Here is a 15,112-nt window from a genome sequence, read left to right as displayed (position 1 = left end):
CGGACAAAGATAGATGCTGTCAGCTCAGTGGGGGAAGGATGGATATGCAGCAGATGCAATAGTTAGATTAGACCCCACAAAAAAGATCTTGGCTGCAGTTTCTGGACGATAAATCCAAATAGGAAATGAGTCACTGAATGTTCTGCCTCTCACAAGGAGGGGGGAGCTCTTTGTAAGGGAAATGAACCCCGAGGACATGTTCCAGTAAAAGGCCCGGTGCACCTCGGAGGCTGTTTAACTACTCGTGACCCCTGAATAGGGAACAGAACATCTGCTGGAGCAAGTGTCCACAGCCCACACGCATCCTCAAAAACAAAATACACACCGTCACAACCAACAATTTAGCTCCTTTTAAAACATATACTCAAACAAAATTGTCTCTGGACATTTCTCAGACTTTGTCTTTCACATATGAAGAACACAGCAGGAGATTGTTCACTTCAGACACGTTAACAACAACAGGAAAATGCTCAGAACAGGCAGAGGAGGGGTGGTACCTGGGTCGAGCATGGAGGAGGCACGCCCACTCGCTCACTGTGAATTTTACGTTCAATTTCCCGCTGTATTCTCACTTGGGCTCACTCGGATGTAAACCCACTTTGATCGACAAATTAGTGGGTTCTCCCAGGTTTCAGGTTGTCAGGTGCCAGAGCCGCTAAAAACCCTTGTCTACTGTATTATTTTACCCAGGAGTGAATGTCGATTGTGTCCATTCCCATTGCAGACAAAAGCCAGATGTTAGTGGGTGTTAGTGTTTTTGACCAGTGGAAATGTGGCTTTAGAGACACATTCACACAAAGTTAGACTCTTCCTCTCTCTTCCATCATCCTAATGTTTTATTTTAGCGTTGTGGCTGCAGAGACAAAGCACAGGCTGAAATAAAGAGAGCACTGTCAGGATGAGATAAGGAATGAGTAAAAAAAACAAACATCCCTCGCTTCCTGCTCCAAGACTCAACTCCCTGCTCTGAAAGTGTCCTCATCAATGAGTAATAGTGATTGTGGTAGTGCTAATACTCCCCGCTGTACATACGCATTGAAAACACCTGAGAGGCTGAGTCACCTGCCGCCTGCTGCTGCACGAGGCCCACACACCCTCTGTTTCTTTGTATTTCATCAGAATGTCCAGCTGGAGATGTGAGGGTCTGTGCCCCCGTCATTATGAACCGAGCCGAGCGGTGTTTCTCTTGACCGCACTTTCGAAAAAGCCTTTGTGTGTTTGTTTGGGAAGGCATCGCCTGAGGCATCGCGGCTGCAGCGGGGCGCCGTTCTCCTGTTGTGCCATTTGATCAGCTCACGCCGCCTCCCACAGAACTTATCATTCATAGGCAGGGATGTGACTCGAGCCCTGGCCAAGGCGGTGGAGCTGAAGGTGGATCGCTCGACGTCGACAGCGTCTCTCTCAAGACGGCGGGCGCCAGATGTTAGGTGTGACACGTCTGCCAGCACCGCCTTGATGCCAGCTTGGCTTCCTTTCGTTATATCCCCCCCCCCCCGACTATCCTGTTCTCTGTTGCTTCAGGTCAATGGGTTTTCCCCCGTGTAGCTCTGTGTGTCCGACAGAAGTGAGCCAAAAGGCCTCAGGCTGTTTCTCCTCTTTTTTAAATTATTCTAACTCTCCCTCTGTAGGATTCTCTCAAGCTATTATGTCAACATGCAATTTCTTGTACACAAATCTCATTTTCAATCATCCTCTCAGTCTCCCTCCACACGAGACCACTTCCCTTTGTTTACTTTCACATTTTTCTTGTTCCTCTCTCTGTCCGTCGGAATTTGTCCTTCCTTCACTCTTTCTCCTTGACTGAGGCTGAGTGACAGGCGAGATACGTGCGCTGTCCGTTTGAGAGAGTGTGGAGTTTAAACTACCTTCTCAACATTTAACAAGCTCACTGACGGCTGGGATCAACACCGGCCTCATGGACACACGATGCCTCCCAGGGTTAGACGAGGAAGAGGAGAAGGTAGAAGTCTGAGGAGTATCAACTCAAGCCTTTAACTAGAGACTTGAAATTAACTTAATATCACATTCATTGTAAACAAAGTATAAAATGACCTTTTGAGAGGTTTGAATCAAATGCACGAGGACTATATATTTTCTTTTATAAATTGTTTATAACTAAAAAAAAACATTTGTTTATCTGTATTTTACATCTTTGGATTGGACCCTTTCAAATACTTCTTTTATAAATTCTCTTTTACTTTTCATCATCTGAAATGTTTTATTCTCAAGGATTCCGTGTTTGTCGACCAGATTGACTGACTTGATGGAAGAGGCGTTGCAGATGGCATTAAATTAATGACCCAAAATGTGTTTTGTTTGATCTGCAGATAAAAGCTCCACCACCATTTTATAGACAGGGTTTGACATTTTGGAAAATGCACTTATTTTCTTTTTTGGCAGAGTTGAATGAGAAGATTGATCCGGCTCTCATATCTGTGAGGTAAATATGATGCTTTGCCTCAAAAAAGAAAACAAGGGGAAAACTTTGTTCTCTTTGTAAATGTGACTAAATCTTCCTATAATTGCACCTCCACAGCTGACTAATCAACACGCTTTATTCTTGTTAAGGTAGAAAAGCTGAGGTGTAAAAACAACACATTGTAGTTTCACAGGTAGTTATATATGCCAGACTCTTTCTTGGGCAGGAGCTAAGCTGCAGTGATATCGATAAAAAACAACTTCCTAAAAGAAAATAAATGGCGTTCCCAAGATACCAAAGTATATGTGTAATATATAGCATTGGGGGAATCAGAGGGGTCAATATTCTTATAATAAAGCTATAGTCAGGTTCAGCCGGTAATATTGTCTTCTTGCACATTCCTCCAAGAACTCGCCATCTCGACGCTCTATCAGCTCATTTTCTCTTTTCATCCAATCACAACCAAACACGCTCATCTTGAGCCAATCAGCTGTAGGTTGTCAAAGTTGAAAATGTTATCTCTCCCTGCCGACATTCAGCTCATCAGTTCTGGGCCCAACTCTGGATACCAGGTTATCTCCCTTTAAACGTCCAATCATAAGCATTCTTGAGACGTCCAATCTTCATGCTCCATTCCTCATCACCGGCACAAGTGTCCAGACTTTGGCGAGAAAGTGTCCTTCATAACCCAGGCAGCCAAATCATTGTGTTTACCTTCTTCCCCGATTGAAGAACCAACGTCTTCCCTTCTGTTTAATTCATAATCTTAAATTTAATTTAATTGAACTCTCATTTACTTGAGTCAAAAAGCACAGAGCTTTATAGTTGACCAATGTACAGCCCATTCCAAGCCTATTTTAACACATCTGACTTGCTTACATGAAACCTATAATAAAAACATCCCAGAGTTGTTGGCTTGTTTTACAGTTTTTACAAAAAAATTTTTTAGCTGTGATGAAAAACATTATCAAATAACTTTCATGTATAATTAGGCCTCGGATTCCAGACCCTCTGCACTACTTGAACTTCTTAACTTTATTTTTAATATCATTCCATCGTGTTTTTACTTTCATCTGTTCTCCAAAAAACTCCATCCTGATCTGCTTTTTTAATCAAAGAAACCCAGTTTCTCATGCTTCTTCCTGACCTGTTACCCATGGGGTTTTCTCTTTTCTACATAATTTGACTATCCTAGCCCAAGTGAACTTACTAAAACTTCTGTAACAACTCTGTATGTAATATCAACTACAGGTGGTTTTCCTTTCCCATACCCATTTCTATGTCATGCAGGTAGCTACCTTTCTATGTATCCCATTGCCTTCTCTACTTGTGGGCCCAGGGGGGATAGATTGCACATCTGTGGATCTTCCCCCTGTGCTGCACTCCTCCTGGCACAGTAACCTGTCCCCCTCCTGCTCCTTGTCCTCCTAATTCCCCCCTCCTCTGCCTTGTTTTCCCAGAGGGACATTCTGCTGTCTGACCCTGTCACATGATTCTTTACGAGCAAAAACAAACATGGCCTCCCCGCTCTCAGCAGGCACTAGATTGACTTTGCTTCGCATGGGATGTTTTCCTTGCATTCCTGCACAACTCCATTACGCCTAATGAGCCCACTTCAGCCAATTGCAGCAGCCATAGATGTTTTCAGCTGCCATAACAATACCTGAATGAGGGGAATTGTTTGTTTTTAATACCAGCAGGATGATGGGAAGATTTCAATTTGACATCCTGCTGCTCTTCTTTCAAAATTTAACAACTAATTTGAATTACAATAGACAAAAAAAAAACTTTTCCGTCATACTGTTCCTCTCTGTGCCTCCTTGATCTCTTGAGCATCAGGAGTGTGAGTGCAGAAGGTGCTCAGTGAGAAATCCAAGCTCTTCTTTCATTCCCCTACGAGAGGAAGGGCCTCGGGCTTTGGAGGTGGATGCACAAAGGAATTGGCAACAGTTCAGGAGCTGGTATGTGGCTGTAAAATTATCCCCGAAGCATGTGGGCGCAGGGGGAGATGAGTAACTGCAGAGAACCGTACCCCACAGACAGAGATCAACAGTAAAACCTTGACTCCGTCCTGTCATTCTCACACCACAGCCCCACAGTGGCTGCATGGGGCCAAATGGCAGGAAAGAATATAGCTATTCCTCCACTCGCAGGCCCTGTTTCACGCTGTTTTCATTGCACGCTGCCAGCCAAAGCAATTTGTCTGGCGAGCACTTAGCTGGTGTGGCTCAGGGGGCCACATGGGACCAGTGGGAGCTCTGCAGCTCACCTCACACATTCTCTCTTTCTCTTTGGGCTCATTTTGCTTCATCACACGTCTCCTTATCCATCCATCTAAACCTCCCTCGCTCTGTGTTTTACCTGGGAGTTATTTAAAAAAGGACCCAGTAGCAGCAGGTGTGTGTGTGTGTGTGTGTGTGTGTGTGTTTTCAGCTGGTTCTCTTTTGTGGCAAAAGCTGTTATCTGGGAACCATTGTAAGTGTGTTTGTGCAAATGTGTGTTTGTGTCTGTATATATGTGTGTGTGTGTGTGTGTGTGAGGCACCCGTCTGTCTCTGCAGGCAGTGGCCCCCCCTCGCAGCATTGCCTTTTCCAAACAAACGGATAAGATGCAGCTGATGAAACACTTTTAGATCTCAGGGATGCACGTGTTGTCCATTATTGACTTCCTTGTCCTTGAGTTTCTTGTCTGTCTCTCCGCCTCCTGTCTGCCGTCTCCGTCACTCTCCTCCCTCTCTTCCATCCTTTCACATCAACTCGCTCACTGTCTCACTCTTTCCTTCCCCTCCTTCTCTGCATGTCTCTTACAGGGCAGCCGTAAGCCCCAGTGCTTTGAGACACTGTCCTGCAACTTGTACAAAGCTTTTATCTAATCCTGAAAACAAAGGGATGGCATTGTAGTGGAACAAATGACAGGTAGTAGTTATTGTTGGCTGCAATTAAGTGAAAGACTGCATCGATTCTCCACAAGAGTCAAATAGCAGGCAGTTGTAGTAGTCTGCTATAATGTGCTTGCTCCACCAGACAGACTAAGTAGTAACAGGGCCATTAAGGTGGTGTTAGATGAGTGGGCCATCACAGAAAAGTATAGTGAGTTCTTTTCTATGATTTGAGCCCCTAAGACTTCAATATAGCTCTACTTTATTTTAAAGCACACAGTATCGGTTTCTGTTTGTGCAGCTTGGAAGACACATGGACGATGTTCCTTCAAGTACACAAACTGGAATTGGCTTCTTAATAAAAACTAAAGTCAGTATACAAATTGCACGTTTCTATATATTAATCTATTTTTTCTGCGTCTGCATCTTCAAACAAAGCACGATAAGCAGATTACTGCTTTAAGACAGAGACATGGGAATCAAAAACATCTTTTAAGTGGTACTGATAAAAGCGGGACTATCGCACATTGAATTTACTTGTGAAATTTAGTGTGAGTTTAAGCTGAGTTCACACTTCACGACTTGCTGTCTTGTGATTGGGAGTCTTTTGCTCAGAAAATGACAGACTGGAGAGGAGATGAGTTCAGTGGACATCACTGTTAGTGAAGAATGGAGAGCGACTCCGGTTGCATTTTCCTACTTGAAACCACAGATCTCAATTTTCTGTGTCTGAATCTGAACCGAGCTGAATTTGTGTGACCCCGTCTCTCACACAAATGGTTATTTCTGGATTTCCTACATTACATCCATGAGCTGGGTGAAAAATCAGGGAGCCCCTCACCACTACTTCACCATTTCACTTCGTCCTGTGCTGTGATTGGCTGGAGTTGTCAGCGACATGTCTGCGACGAGTGGGCGAGCCTCTTAAAATGCGTCTTTAAAGAGTTCACACATACAGATTGGCTGAAGCTGATTGAGTGTGGAAAATTGGGCTGAAATTGTGTGAACCAGGCTTTGGAGCTCAAATCTTTCATCTATTTAATATATCTCTATATTAAGTACTGTATAGCTCATATAAACCTTTTTTCATTCCTTTCTTCCCTCGGTCTGTCAGTAGAGTCGTGTTCGTCTCCACAAATAACCTCATTCTCCAATAATCCCCCATTTACCAGGCAGCATCTCTCCCCTCCCCTCCCTCCCCTCGACCCCTCCTTCCCTCTCACCTTTTTTCAATTTAATCTTGTCTCTGAGAAAATCACCCCTTTGTCCTCAATGAAAGCGTCCCATGTGTCTTCAATTACTCTGCACCCCACAATCTTGACCTCTGCACCTCCTCACAGCCTCTTTCTTTTCTCTGGGGCTTCGCCTCTCCCGCAGGCCTCGCTCTTTCCGACTTCAGCTGTGAGGGAACAAACTATGGTGGTCCGCTAAATTTTCAAGGTGAGCCGTGAGTGCAGCTTCGCCACAGGGTGTCTATCCCAGTCTCCATTGGAAGTATGTCAAGATGTCTCTCTACGTCTGAGTATTTCCTCAAAAAAAGCTCTGAGTGTTTTCCCATTTTCTCTGTGAAGCATGCACATATAAGCAAACAGATAAATCTTCTTATTTGAATACCAAACGGTTAGGTATTGATTATCAGGATCTTTGCTCTGGCTTGGGGGTTATCTGCAAAGATTGTGGAGTAGTAATAAGTAGTAGGTGTAATTATAGAAATATATTTCAATTTAAGTAAAAATAAATCCTCATATTGTGTTAGCTTGAACGCCTGAAAGGCAAGTTTGTGCAAATACAAACAGTTATACTGGAGATAAAATGGGTGAAAACTTCAAATCCCAGACTATATAAAGATTGATTAAAATAGCTACCCAAGACTGAAGCCAAGGCACCTTGATCACCCCCTGGGGGCTGACTGTAGTAGAGGTAATACATCCTGCCTCCTCCATGATAGGTGATGAAACATGGTCAAACAAATTTTCAAAAAACACATCAAATGAAGATGTTTGCATGTTATGATTTGGCTTAGGATTTTTTCCCAAGTCAATTTTTCTTACCTAGGTATTTGATGCTATAAAAACAGTGTAAAACGTAATGATTGACAGCTGAAACTGACTCGATTGGTCGAGTGCCTGTATCGGAGGAATCTCGCTACTTCCGGCTCCATCACGTGATCACTATGTTACTCCTCTCTTTATGTGTGTGTTGTACCTGTTAGATGGTGTAGAGAACACGCCCAGGATGATGTCCCTGCCATGCATCCTGATGATGGGACTGGTGGAGTGGAGCAGGTTGAAGTAGAAGTGGGACTCCCCGGGGACGGAGCAGTTCAGACGAGCCTTTATGAAGGACGTCCACTGCTTCTCCAGAACGCGCTGAGACCCGCCCTGGTCCCGTTTGCACACCCGGGCCACACGCGACACCATCACCTGAGATAAAACAGTAGGCACAGAAATGAGTGTGAAGAATATACATCGCATTTGCAATACATTGATAAGCATCGCCTTGCTGCAGCTCAAATACAATGTCAGTAATGAGGTGAGAAGGTTCAAAAGTGTTTCACGAACTTCAGCTTTCATCTTCAAAAAAGGTACATTTAAAAGCCAATTTTTGACTGCATGGTATCTCCGAAGAATCATTTATATGCTATATGTGTTACGGCAACCCTGTTTTGACGGATCGTTGTTTTGTTATGGTAAATGTTTTATCAATTATTCATGAAAATGTCAGTGCATCTCAAAATCGTTTCTTTGAACACAATCATCCACACAATGGTGATGCATTTTAGGTGTCCATTTTCTCTGCTTTCTGCAAAGCCGTGGACCTTCCGCGAGATCTTCTCCCCCCATTAATGTTAAATGATAATTTACAATAACGATGGGTTTGCTGATGCTGCGGGTATCATTTTATTTCATGAATATGTATACCCAGCTCTGGCCCAGGAAGGAAATAAACAGAGTTGCTGTAAAAAAAAAAAAAAAAGAGGCTTTTCAGAGGTTAATACAGACAAAGAGTTGTTTGCTCAGACCGTGGTTTGTTGGATTAGATATGCAGACAAACAAATACAAGGATGAAAGGTCAGTGTAGCTGCGGGAGGAGTCGATATTCACAGTCAAATGATTGCAGCAGAGAGATATTCGACCGGGATCTTCTTTAATGGTGATGCATCCTAACCACGCGTTCACATATGCCTCTGCAGTGCTTTCAAAAGATGGTTTGAAAGGACCAGTGGCTCCTTTTGTGTGAATACGGAAAGTTCACAGGAAGAGAGTGGATGACTTTTACCTTTTCCAGATAATTGAACTCCATGGCTATCTCTCTGAAGAAGAAGTAGATGTGAGGTCCCCACTCCACAGCATTGACAAAATATGGCTCTGCAGTGTGAGAGAGAGAAATAGTTTGAGAGAGGGGAGTAGGAGGTAAAAGTTTGATATAACGTAGATGGATGGTGAGAACATAGCATTTAGCAAACAGTGCCTCCATCTGCAGGCACATCATTCACTCCAATGACACTCAGGCGACATGAGGGCAGAGAGGATGTGGCAGAGGCCATGCTTAATTTCATTACATGCTGAAAGGGGATTTCACACCAAACAATAAGCGCATTATGACTCCCTGATGTTTCTGAGAAAAAGAGTTTCACGCTTTGCATTTTGGTGCTGATACACCCGGGACCAGCTGCAACCTGTACGTCTAATATTGTCTATTTGTGACCGTCCAATTTTCATCATCAGGTCAGAATGCAGACTGACCCTGATCCGGATGGTCCAGACCAAAGACTTTATATAAAGATGGACAACAAGTCTCTATCCAGAAATAGAATCATGGTGTTTCATCCTCTTTTAAAAACAAACACTTGATCATGCATCAGTGTGATAAGAGCTACCTTTAATAACAGGCACCCTCTTCATGTAAACAATATTTGACAATATTTGACATGTACTTTAACATTTTAGTTGTAAGGGACAAGATTTGGGGGCCAGATGCCTCCATTTCCTCTTTGTCTAATCATATATGAGCAGGCTTTGTTTGCTCGTAGGTCAACAATCTGTGTGGAGAGAAGCACATGCATGACCAAAATGCATCTGCTCTTTAATTTCTCTTCGTCACCTGCACATAGCTGTTAATAGAGATTGGCCAAAATGTTGCCTGGACCTAAAACACCTACAAAGAGTGTCAGTGTTTGTGTTTTGTGTGGAGAAACATTCAGCTCTTGTGATCTTAGAAACGAGTCAAACTGTAATCAGTCTTTGGTATGGTGAACGAAAGGCAGTCTTGGCCTGGATATCCACTGTGGAGGAAGCAGGATTTATGATACATACTGCAGCCAGCAGGTGACAATCCAAAAGCTTTGTGGCCTCAGTTTTGGTAAGCGGTCATGTCGTGCGTCTTTATATACAGTCTACGGTCCACATTCTGTCAAGGAGCAGAAGGTTTGACAGCTTCATGTCCAGTGACCTGAACACTGAGTTGTCAGCCTGCTGACTCAGGCCTCTGCTACTGACACATATTGATCCTGTGTTCTACTAAGTGTTGTGGACGCCCACTCAACCCATCTGTCTCTTACGAACAACAACAACAGGAACGATGCTGACGAGGAGACGTACTTGAGAAAACAACAGTAATGTACAAACACTTGTTTAAACACACTTTGACAACAACGAAAGCGCACACACATATATAGATTCCTGCACTTTTACCTGAGTGAGGACAGCCATTGGCATAATGCATTCCCTTGCCCCTGTCCCCTGACCTCAACCTGCAAGCAGCCCTTTGAAATAGTGAAGACCAGCCAATGTGTCCTCACCCTGTAAGAGCTTTACTCTAAATGGTCCTCAGAAACATATAAGTACAAGTACACACACACACACACACACACACACGTATACAGGTACCTCTGAACCATTTGGAGTCGTGCTTGACGGTGCGCAGAGCTGGACTGTCCCCAAGGCTACGATAGATCACTGCATCAATGGCCAGGAAGTCAGTCACTGTAGCTGTAAACAGATTCCTCTCTGAAACACACAAAATAAAAGAAACCACATGCACACACGCACAAACACGCACAAACACGCACACGCACACACACACACACACACACACACACACACACACACACACACACACACACACTAATGAGCTAGACATCCTGCCAATGCAACAGCGTAACCACAAACAATAAAAGTGGAGTAATTGTAACTGTTTAGTCAGAGACCAGCATCATAAACATGACATGAGTGACCAGTCAACAATGCAATTGTAGAAACATAATTACGACTCTGCAGCTCTGCCACACACATGAGAGAAACAAACTCCAGCCTGTTAATATGAGATAATGTGCTGATGGCAGAACGGTAATGGCTCCCTACAGTTTCAGTAATATGACTGTTGATCTGATTATAGTGCAGTGTTTGATTCCGATGAAGAATCACAGTTGTGCAGTTTGTATGTATTGTTTTCAAGCATCAGAATGTCTTTCACGGAGGAACAATGATGTTTATCGATGATATTGATGTCATTCCTGCGGCCACTAAAACTGAACGGCTGTTATCATTATCGTATTACAATCAGCAAAAGTAGCATCATCTTCATTCCAACATTATGATGTCAGAGGCAGCAAGGCACCAAGCAACCCTTGAAGGCTCTTCTGTTGCTAAATCTTCTTATGTTGTTTATTGATGTTTCAACTTCCTTCAAGATAAACTCTAAATGTTCAGTTGAGAATGTTGTCTGAGGCACTTTTCACACCTGATATTTTGGTTTAAACTAAACTGAAAAGTCTAAAGGTCCAGAACAAACAACATGGTGGGAAACGACCTAAAACAAGAGGACTTACCTGCAAACAGAGCTACGTTGGCATGTTTGGGGTCGTAAGGGCATCTCGCCATCCCACTGACCGTGTCTCCAACCATCTCCAGAGTGTCTCCCTGTGAGCGTCCACAAAAAGAAACGCACACACGCATATGCACGCATCAATCAACCGACTCCAAACATTGTGGCTGCGTGAAAGCTCGTGAAAACAAGGCACCAGAGAACGGCAATTAGGGAGTGTTACCGTAAGTGCAAACTAATGATTCACTGGTGGCAATTAGGCACAGCAGCAACAACAAGAGACGCATTCTCATACATAAACAACACAGATAAACACACACAGACACACTGGGGTCCAGACATACACCCACATGAAGTCACACTGACGATTCAAACAAGTTTTCGGCTCTCGAACACACACACATATGGATCGGGACATTGCTGCATCTTTCTCCTCAAAAACCCATTCACAAGACATTAACTTAAAAATAAAAATAAACTCAAGCAAACTATCCCTGCAGGCAGTACGGTGTAATTCAAATCCGAGGCTGAGAATGAAAACATTTATATGTGTCATTTCATTAAAACCCTGGCTATAAATAAAATAGTCGCTAGCATCACTAACTAGTCCCTGGAGAAAAAGGCGTAGAGCCTATCAGGCAGGAGACAGGTGTGTTGTACGCTGATGTAGAATGTCATTAGTGGCTGACAGATAATAGGCCAGGTAGAGCTACGTGTTTCACTGCTTGAAATGTGAGAGAACTGAAAAAAAGCCTTTGATAGTGAAAATAATTTTGTTCTCCTTCTCAACTGCCCTCTTCATCCCTTATTTAATATTCCTGCTGGAGGATGTGAAATCAACCGAGGCCACGATTAATATTTATGTGTGGTTTTTCCTCCACGAGTTGGAGATTGTTACCGTAATTGAGCGAGACAAGGCATTGGTCGGGAGGTGAGTGGAGTAGGAATCAGGTGCTGAATGGATGCACACACTCGGAGTCGGATAGATGCATATGAGGAGGAATTATTCGGGGTACACTCTAGTGTGCTGGAATCAGTTCAGTCAACAGCTTGAACCGCGGTGTCTCTTTAACACCTGCCTTCCACTGCGGAGTGATTTTCTTTCCTAACCACGAGCAAATGAGAACAAAGCAGGCAAACAAGTCACGTCTGCACAGCCCTTAATCACTGAATACGCTCCTCTTCCTCTTCTCTCCCTCTTTTGTGTTTGTCGTGGTTATCCGCCCTTCTCCGACTGGATGATAACAAGCTTGGCAGACCACAAAAGTTTAACCACCGGGAAACAACAACTGTTGTATCTCAGGAAAGCGAGGCAGTGTAGCTGCCAGATAACTCGGATAAATGCTTCCTGAAGAGAAAGTCAACACCGCCGCCGCCGCAAACAAACAACGTTAATCAAGCTGTGAATTGTCACCGGAACAGACATGCTAATTTCATAAGGGAAGCGAGGCCGCTTCTCTGAAAATATGGGTAAGTCCGCATTAATTCAGGCATTGTACCTGACTGCTGCTGTAAAGAAAGTGCTGCAAGGTAAAGCTTTCGATTTACGGGTCGATCTACACTTAAACCTTCATCTATGGCCATGAGCTCTGGGTAGTGACCATTAGAACGAGGAACCAAATACCAGCGGCAAAAATGAATTTTCTCCTGATGCCAGACAAGAGGAAAATAATGGATGGAAGGACAGATGGATTTCTGAAGCCCGGTTGGACCAGTCGCAGGTCTATGACAGGTGGAGCTGTGACTGCAGGTGTGAGCACGGTCAGTCTTTACTTACGGTATAGTTGGCACAGAGCGGGTTGAAGGCATTGGTCCCGCACACAAACAGGCCTCCTTGTCTACTGAGCAGCACCTTCATGAAGTTACGGCATTCATCCTGCGGGGAAGACAGAAATACAGAGAGGTAAGAAGCTTAGTATGCAGGAGGGGTAGAAGCGAGGAGAGAAGAAAAAGCAAAATGATGGAGTGAACAGAGGGAAAAGTGAGTTTATTTTTCGAGACTGATTATCCAGCGTGTGCTGTGAAATGAAGCTCTTCAGTTACCTGATGTGTAGAATTATCACACCATTAGCGCTGTCAATCAGATTGATACAGTCTGAACGTAGCCTGCAGAGACTTTAAGTGTCTACACTCTTTCACACAGGCACACACACAGGCACACACACAGGCACACACACACACACACACACACACACACACACACACACACACACACACACACACGCACACGCACACGCACGCGCACGCACGCAGCTGCTGATTGACAGATGGTAATCCATACCACACTCTGGATTTCAAAACAAGAAGCCGATTTAAGACTAATTTCTCCACCATGAGGTGTCAGACTCCATGATGCCCGCCTAATGACTAAAAAACCAGAGTCACACTTTCATTATTCCACGCTCATTCTTTGAAACGAGGAGTAGAGTGAGCACCACACGACTTAATGACTGCTTTTATTCCACAGTGAGTGATAGTTATGAAGGTTGGTTTTTATGAAACAGAGAAAAAAAAGAAGATATGCGAGTCAATCTCCTGGTGTCAGTGTCTTCATTGACATTATTGAACAGGTTTAACTGATTCACTTGACATTGTTGAGACGATAACGTGATTCTGCACCTACAACACAGGATCATGTACTTCCTATATATGTCTATGTTTGTGTGTCTGATTAAGACAGAGATGCAAAGTAAACCCGCACTCGCCCATAGTCAGGTGGTATTGGCTCTAGCTCCCCCACGACCATGAAAGGATAAGTGGTATAGACAATAGATGGATGGATGCAAAGGAAGACAAATCCAAAATAAGTAAAACGCGAACAATTTGGAAGATTGAACCTAAAACATCCCAGATACCCACCCAGCCATCTGTACAATTGTGGTAGTAAGGTCACAGCTGTCAATCCTGATTTGTCACCACATTTTTGTAGCAGGAAATATCAAAAACATCAACACTACTTATCAGTTTGTTTCATGTCCCATCCACTTACATGGAGGAGGCGAGATTTATGACCAAATTTGCAGTGATAAACCCACTTTGGCTTCATTTTTGGGAAGCCATTATATACATAGATATACACAGCCTGCGCTATGAACACTTTTTAATTGCTATATTCCTAACTTTTTTGTTTTCTGACCCCTTCAAATTAAAACAGTTTCTTTGACCTTTCACTGCAGGTTCTTCTTTATTGTTATCATTAGTTGTGGGCAGTAAAATGAAGAGTTTTGTTTTTAATCTGTAAGTGAATGTAGAAGTTTACAGCCTGGGGTGGTGAAGGTATTCAAGTAGAAAAATAACAACAGTCCGGCCAGTAAAAGGGAGTTCACTGTACGGCTACAGCACAAACAACAGTAGCTGTGAATCTGCATGTGGGGGATTTGGTGGCTTCTGAGATTTCACTGAGATTTAAGCCCAAATTCCAGTTATGACCTTTGACTTTAAATCGAAAAAGTATTGACAGCAGTTTGTTTTTGCAGGGCTGAGTCGGCCACCTGTGTGTGTGAGTGCAGAGTGAGTGAGTGGTGATGTACAGTAGCTCTCTGGTGGCCAGCAGCCAGCAAACCCCCCCTCCCCAAAGTGGTCTCCCAGTCAGGATGGCACCAGCTCTGCAACCCCCCAGTCCCCAACCCACACTCACACACCAAACCCACTACTGAAGTCATCGGAAAGAGTAGAAGAGCTGGAGCAGAAGAGGTGTTGAAAAAACGTGTATGTGTGTGTGTGGGGGTGGGTGCGTGTGTGTGTGTGTGTGTGTGTGTGTGTGTGTGTGTGTGTGTGTGTGTGTGTGTGTGTGTGTGTGTGTGTGTGTGATAGAGAGCGATCAGAAGTAAAGCAGTGATATGAGATACGGGTGAATGTTATTCCAGATGCTCCACCCCTACACCCCCCACTGCCCCTCCACCTTCCCACTTCACTCCCTGCAGTGTTCTCATTTTTCAACGACAGGATGGAAGCAAGTGATTTTGTCCGTGTGTGCGTGTGTGTGTGCG

General features: G+C 43.9%; 1 protein-coding gene across 1 annotated transcript in view; it reads right to left on the bottom strand.

Moving 5' to 3' along the window:
- sema6bb (sema domain, transmembrane domain (TM), and cytoplasmic domain, (semaphorin) 6Bb) overlaps positions 1-15,112 on the bottom strand; it is a 127,960-nt gene that overhangs the window by 39,568 nt on the left and 73,280 nt on the right. Inside the window, exons 6-10 of the mRNA XM_053430196.1 lie at positions 12,901-12,999; positions 11,128-11,218; positions 10,187-10,306; positions 8,577-8,665; positions 7,503-7,720 (exon numbers count right to left, since the gene is read on the bottom strand). Coding sequence (XP_053286171.1) covers positions 7,503-7,720; positions 8,577-8,665; positions 10,187-10,306; positions 11,128-11,218; positions 12,901-12,999 — 617 coding nt within the window. The remainder of the gene's footprint in view (positions 1-7,502; positions 7,721-8,576; positions 8,666-10,186; positions 10,307-11,127; positions 11,219-12,900; positions 13,000-15,112) is intronic.

Source organism: Pleuronectes platessa, chromosome 9, assembly GCF_947347685.1.
Source record: "Pleuronectes platessa chromosome 9, fPlePla1.1, whole genome shotgun sequence".
NCBI lineage: Eukaryota > Metazoa > Chordata > Actinopteri > Pleuronectiformes > Pleuronectidae > Pleuronectes > Pleuronectes platessa.
The sequence above is the reverse complement of the archived record's forward strand: the minus strand, read 5'-3'. Positions and strand labels throughout refer to the sequence as shown.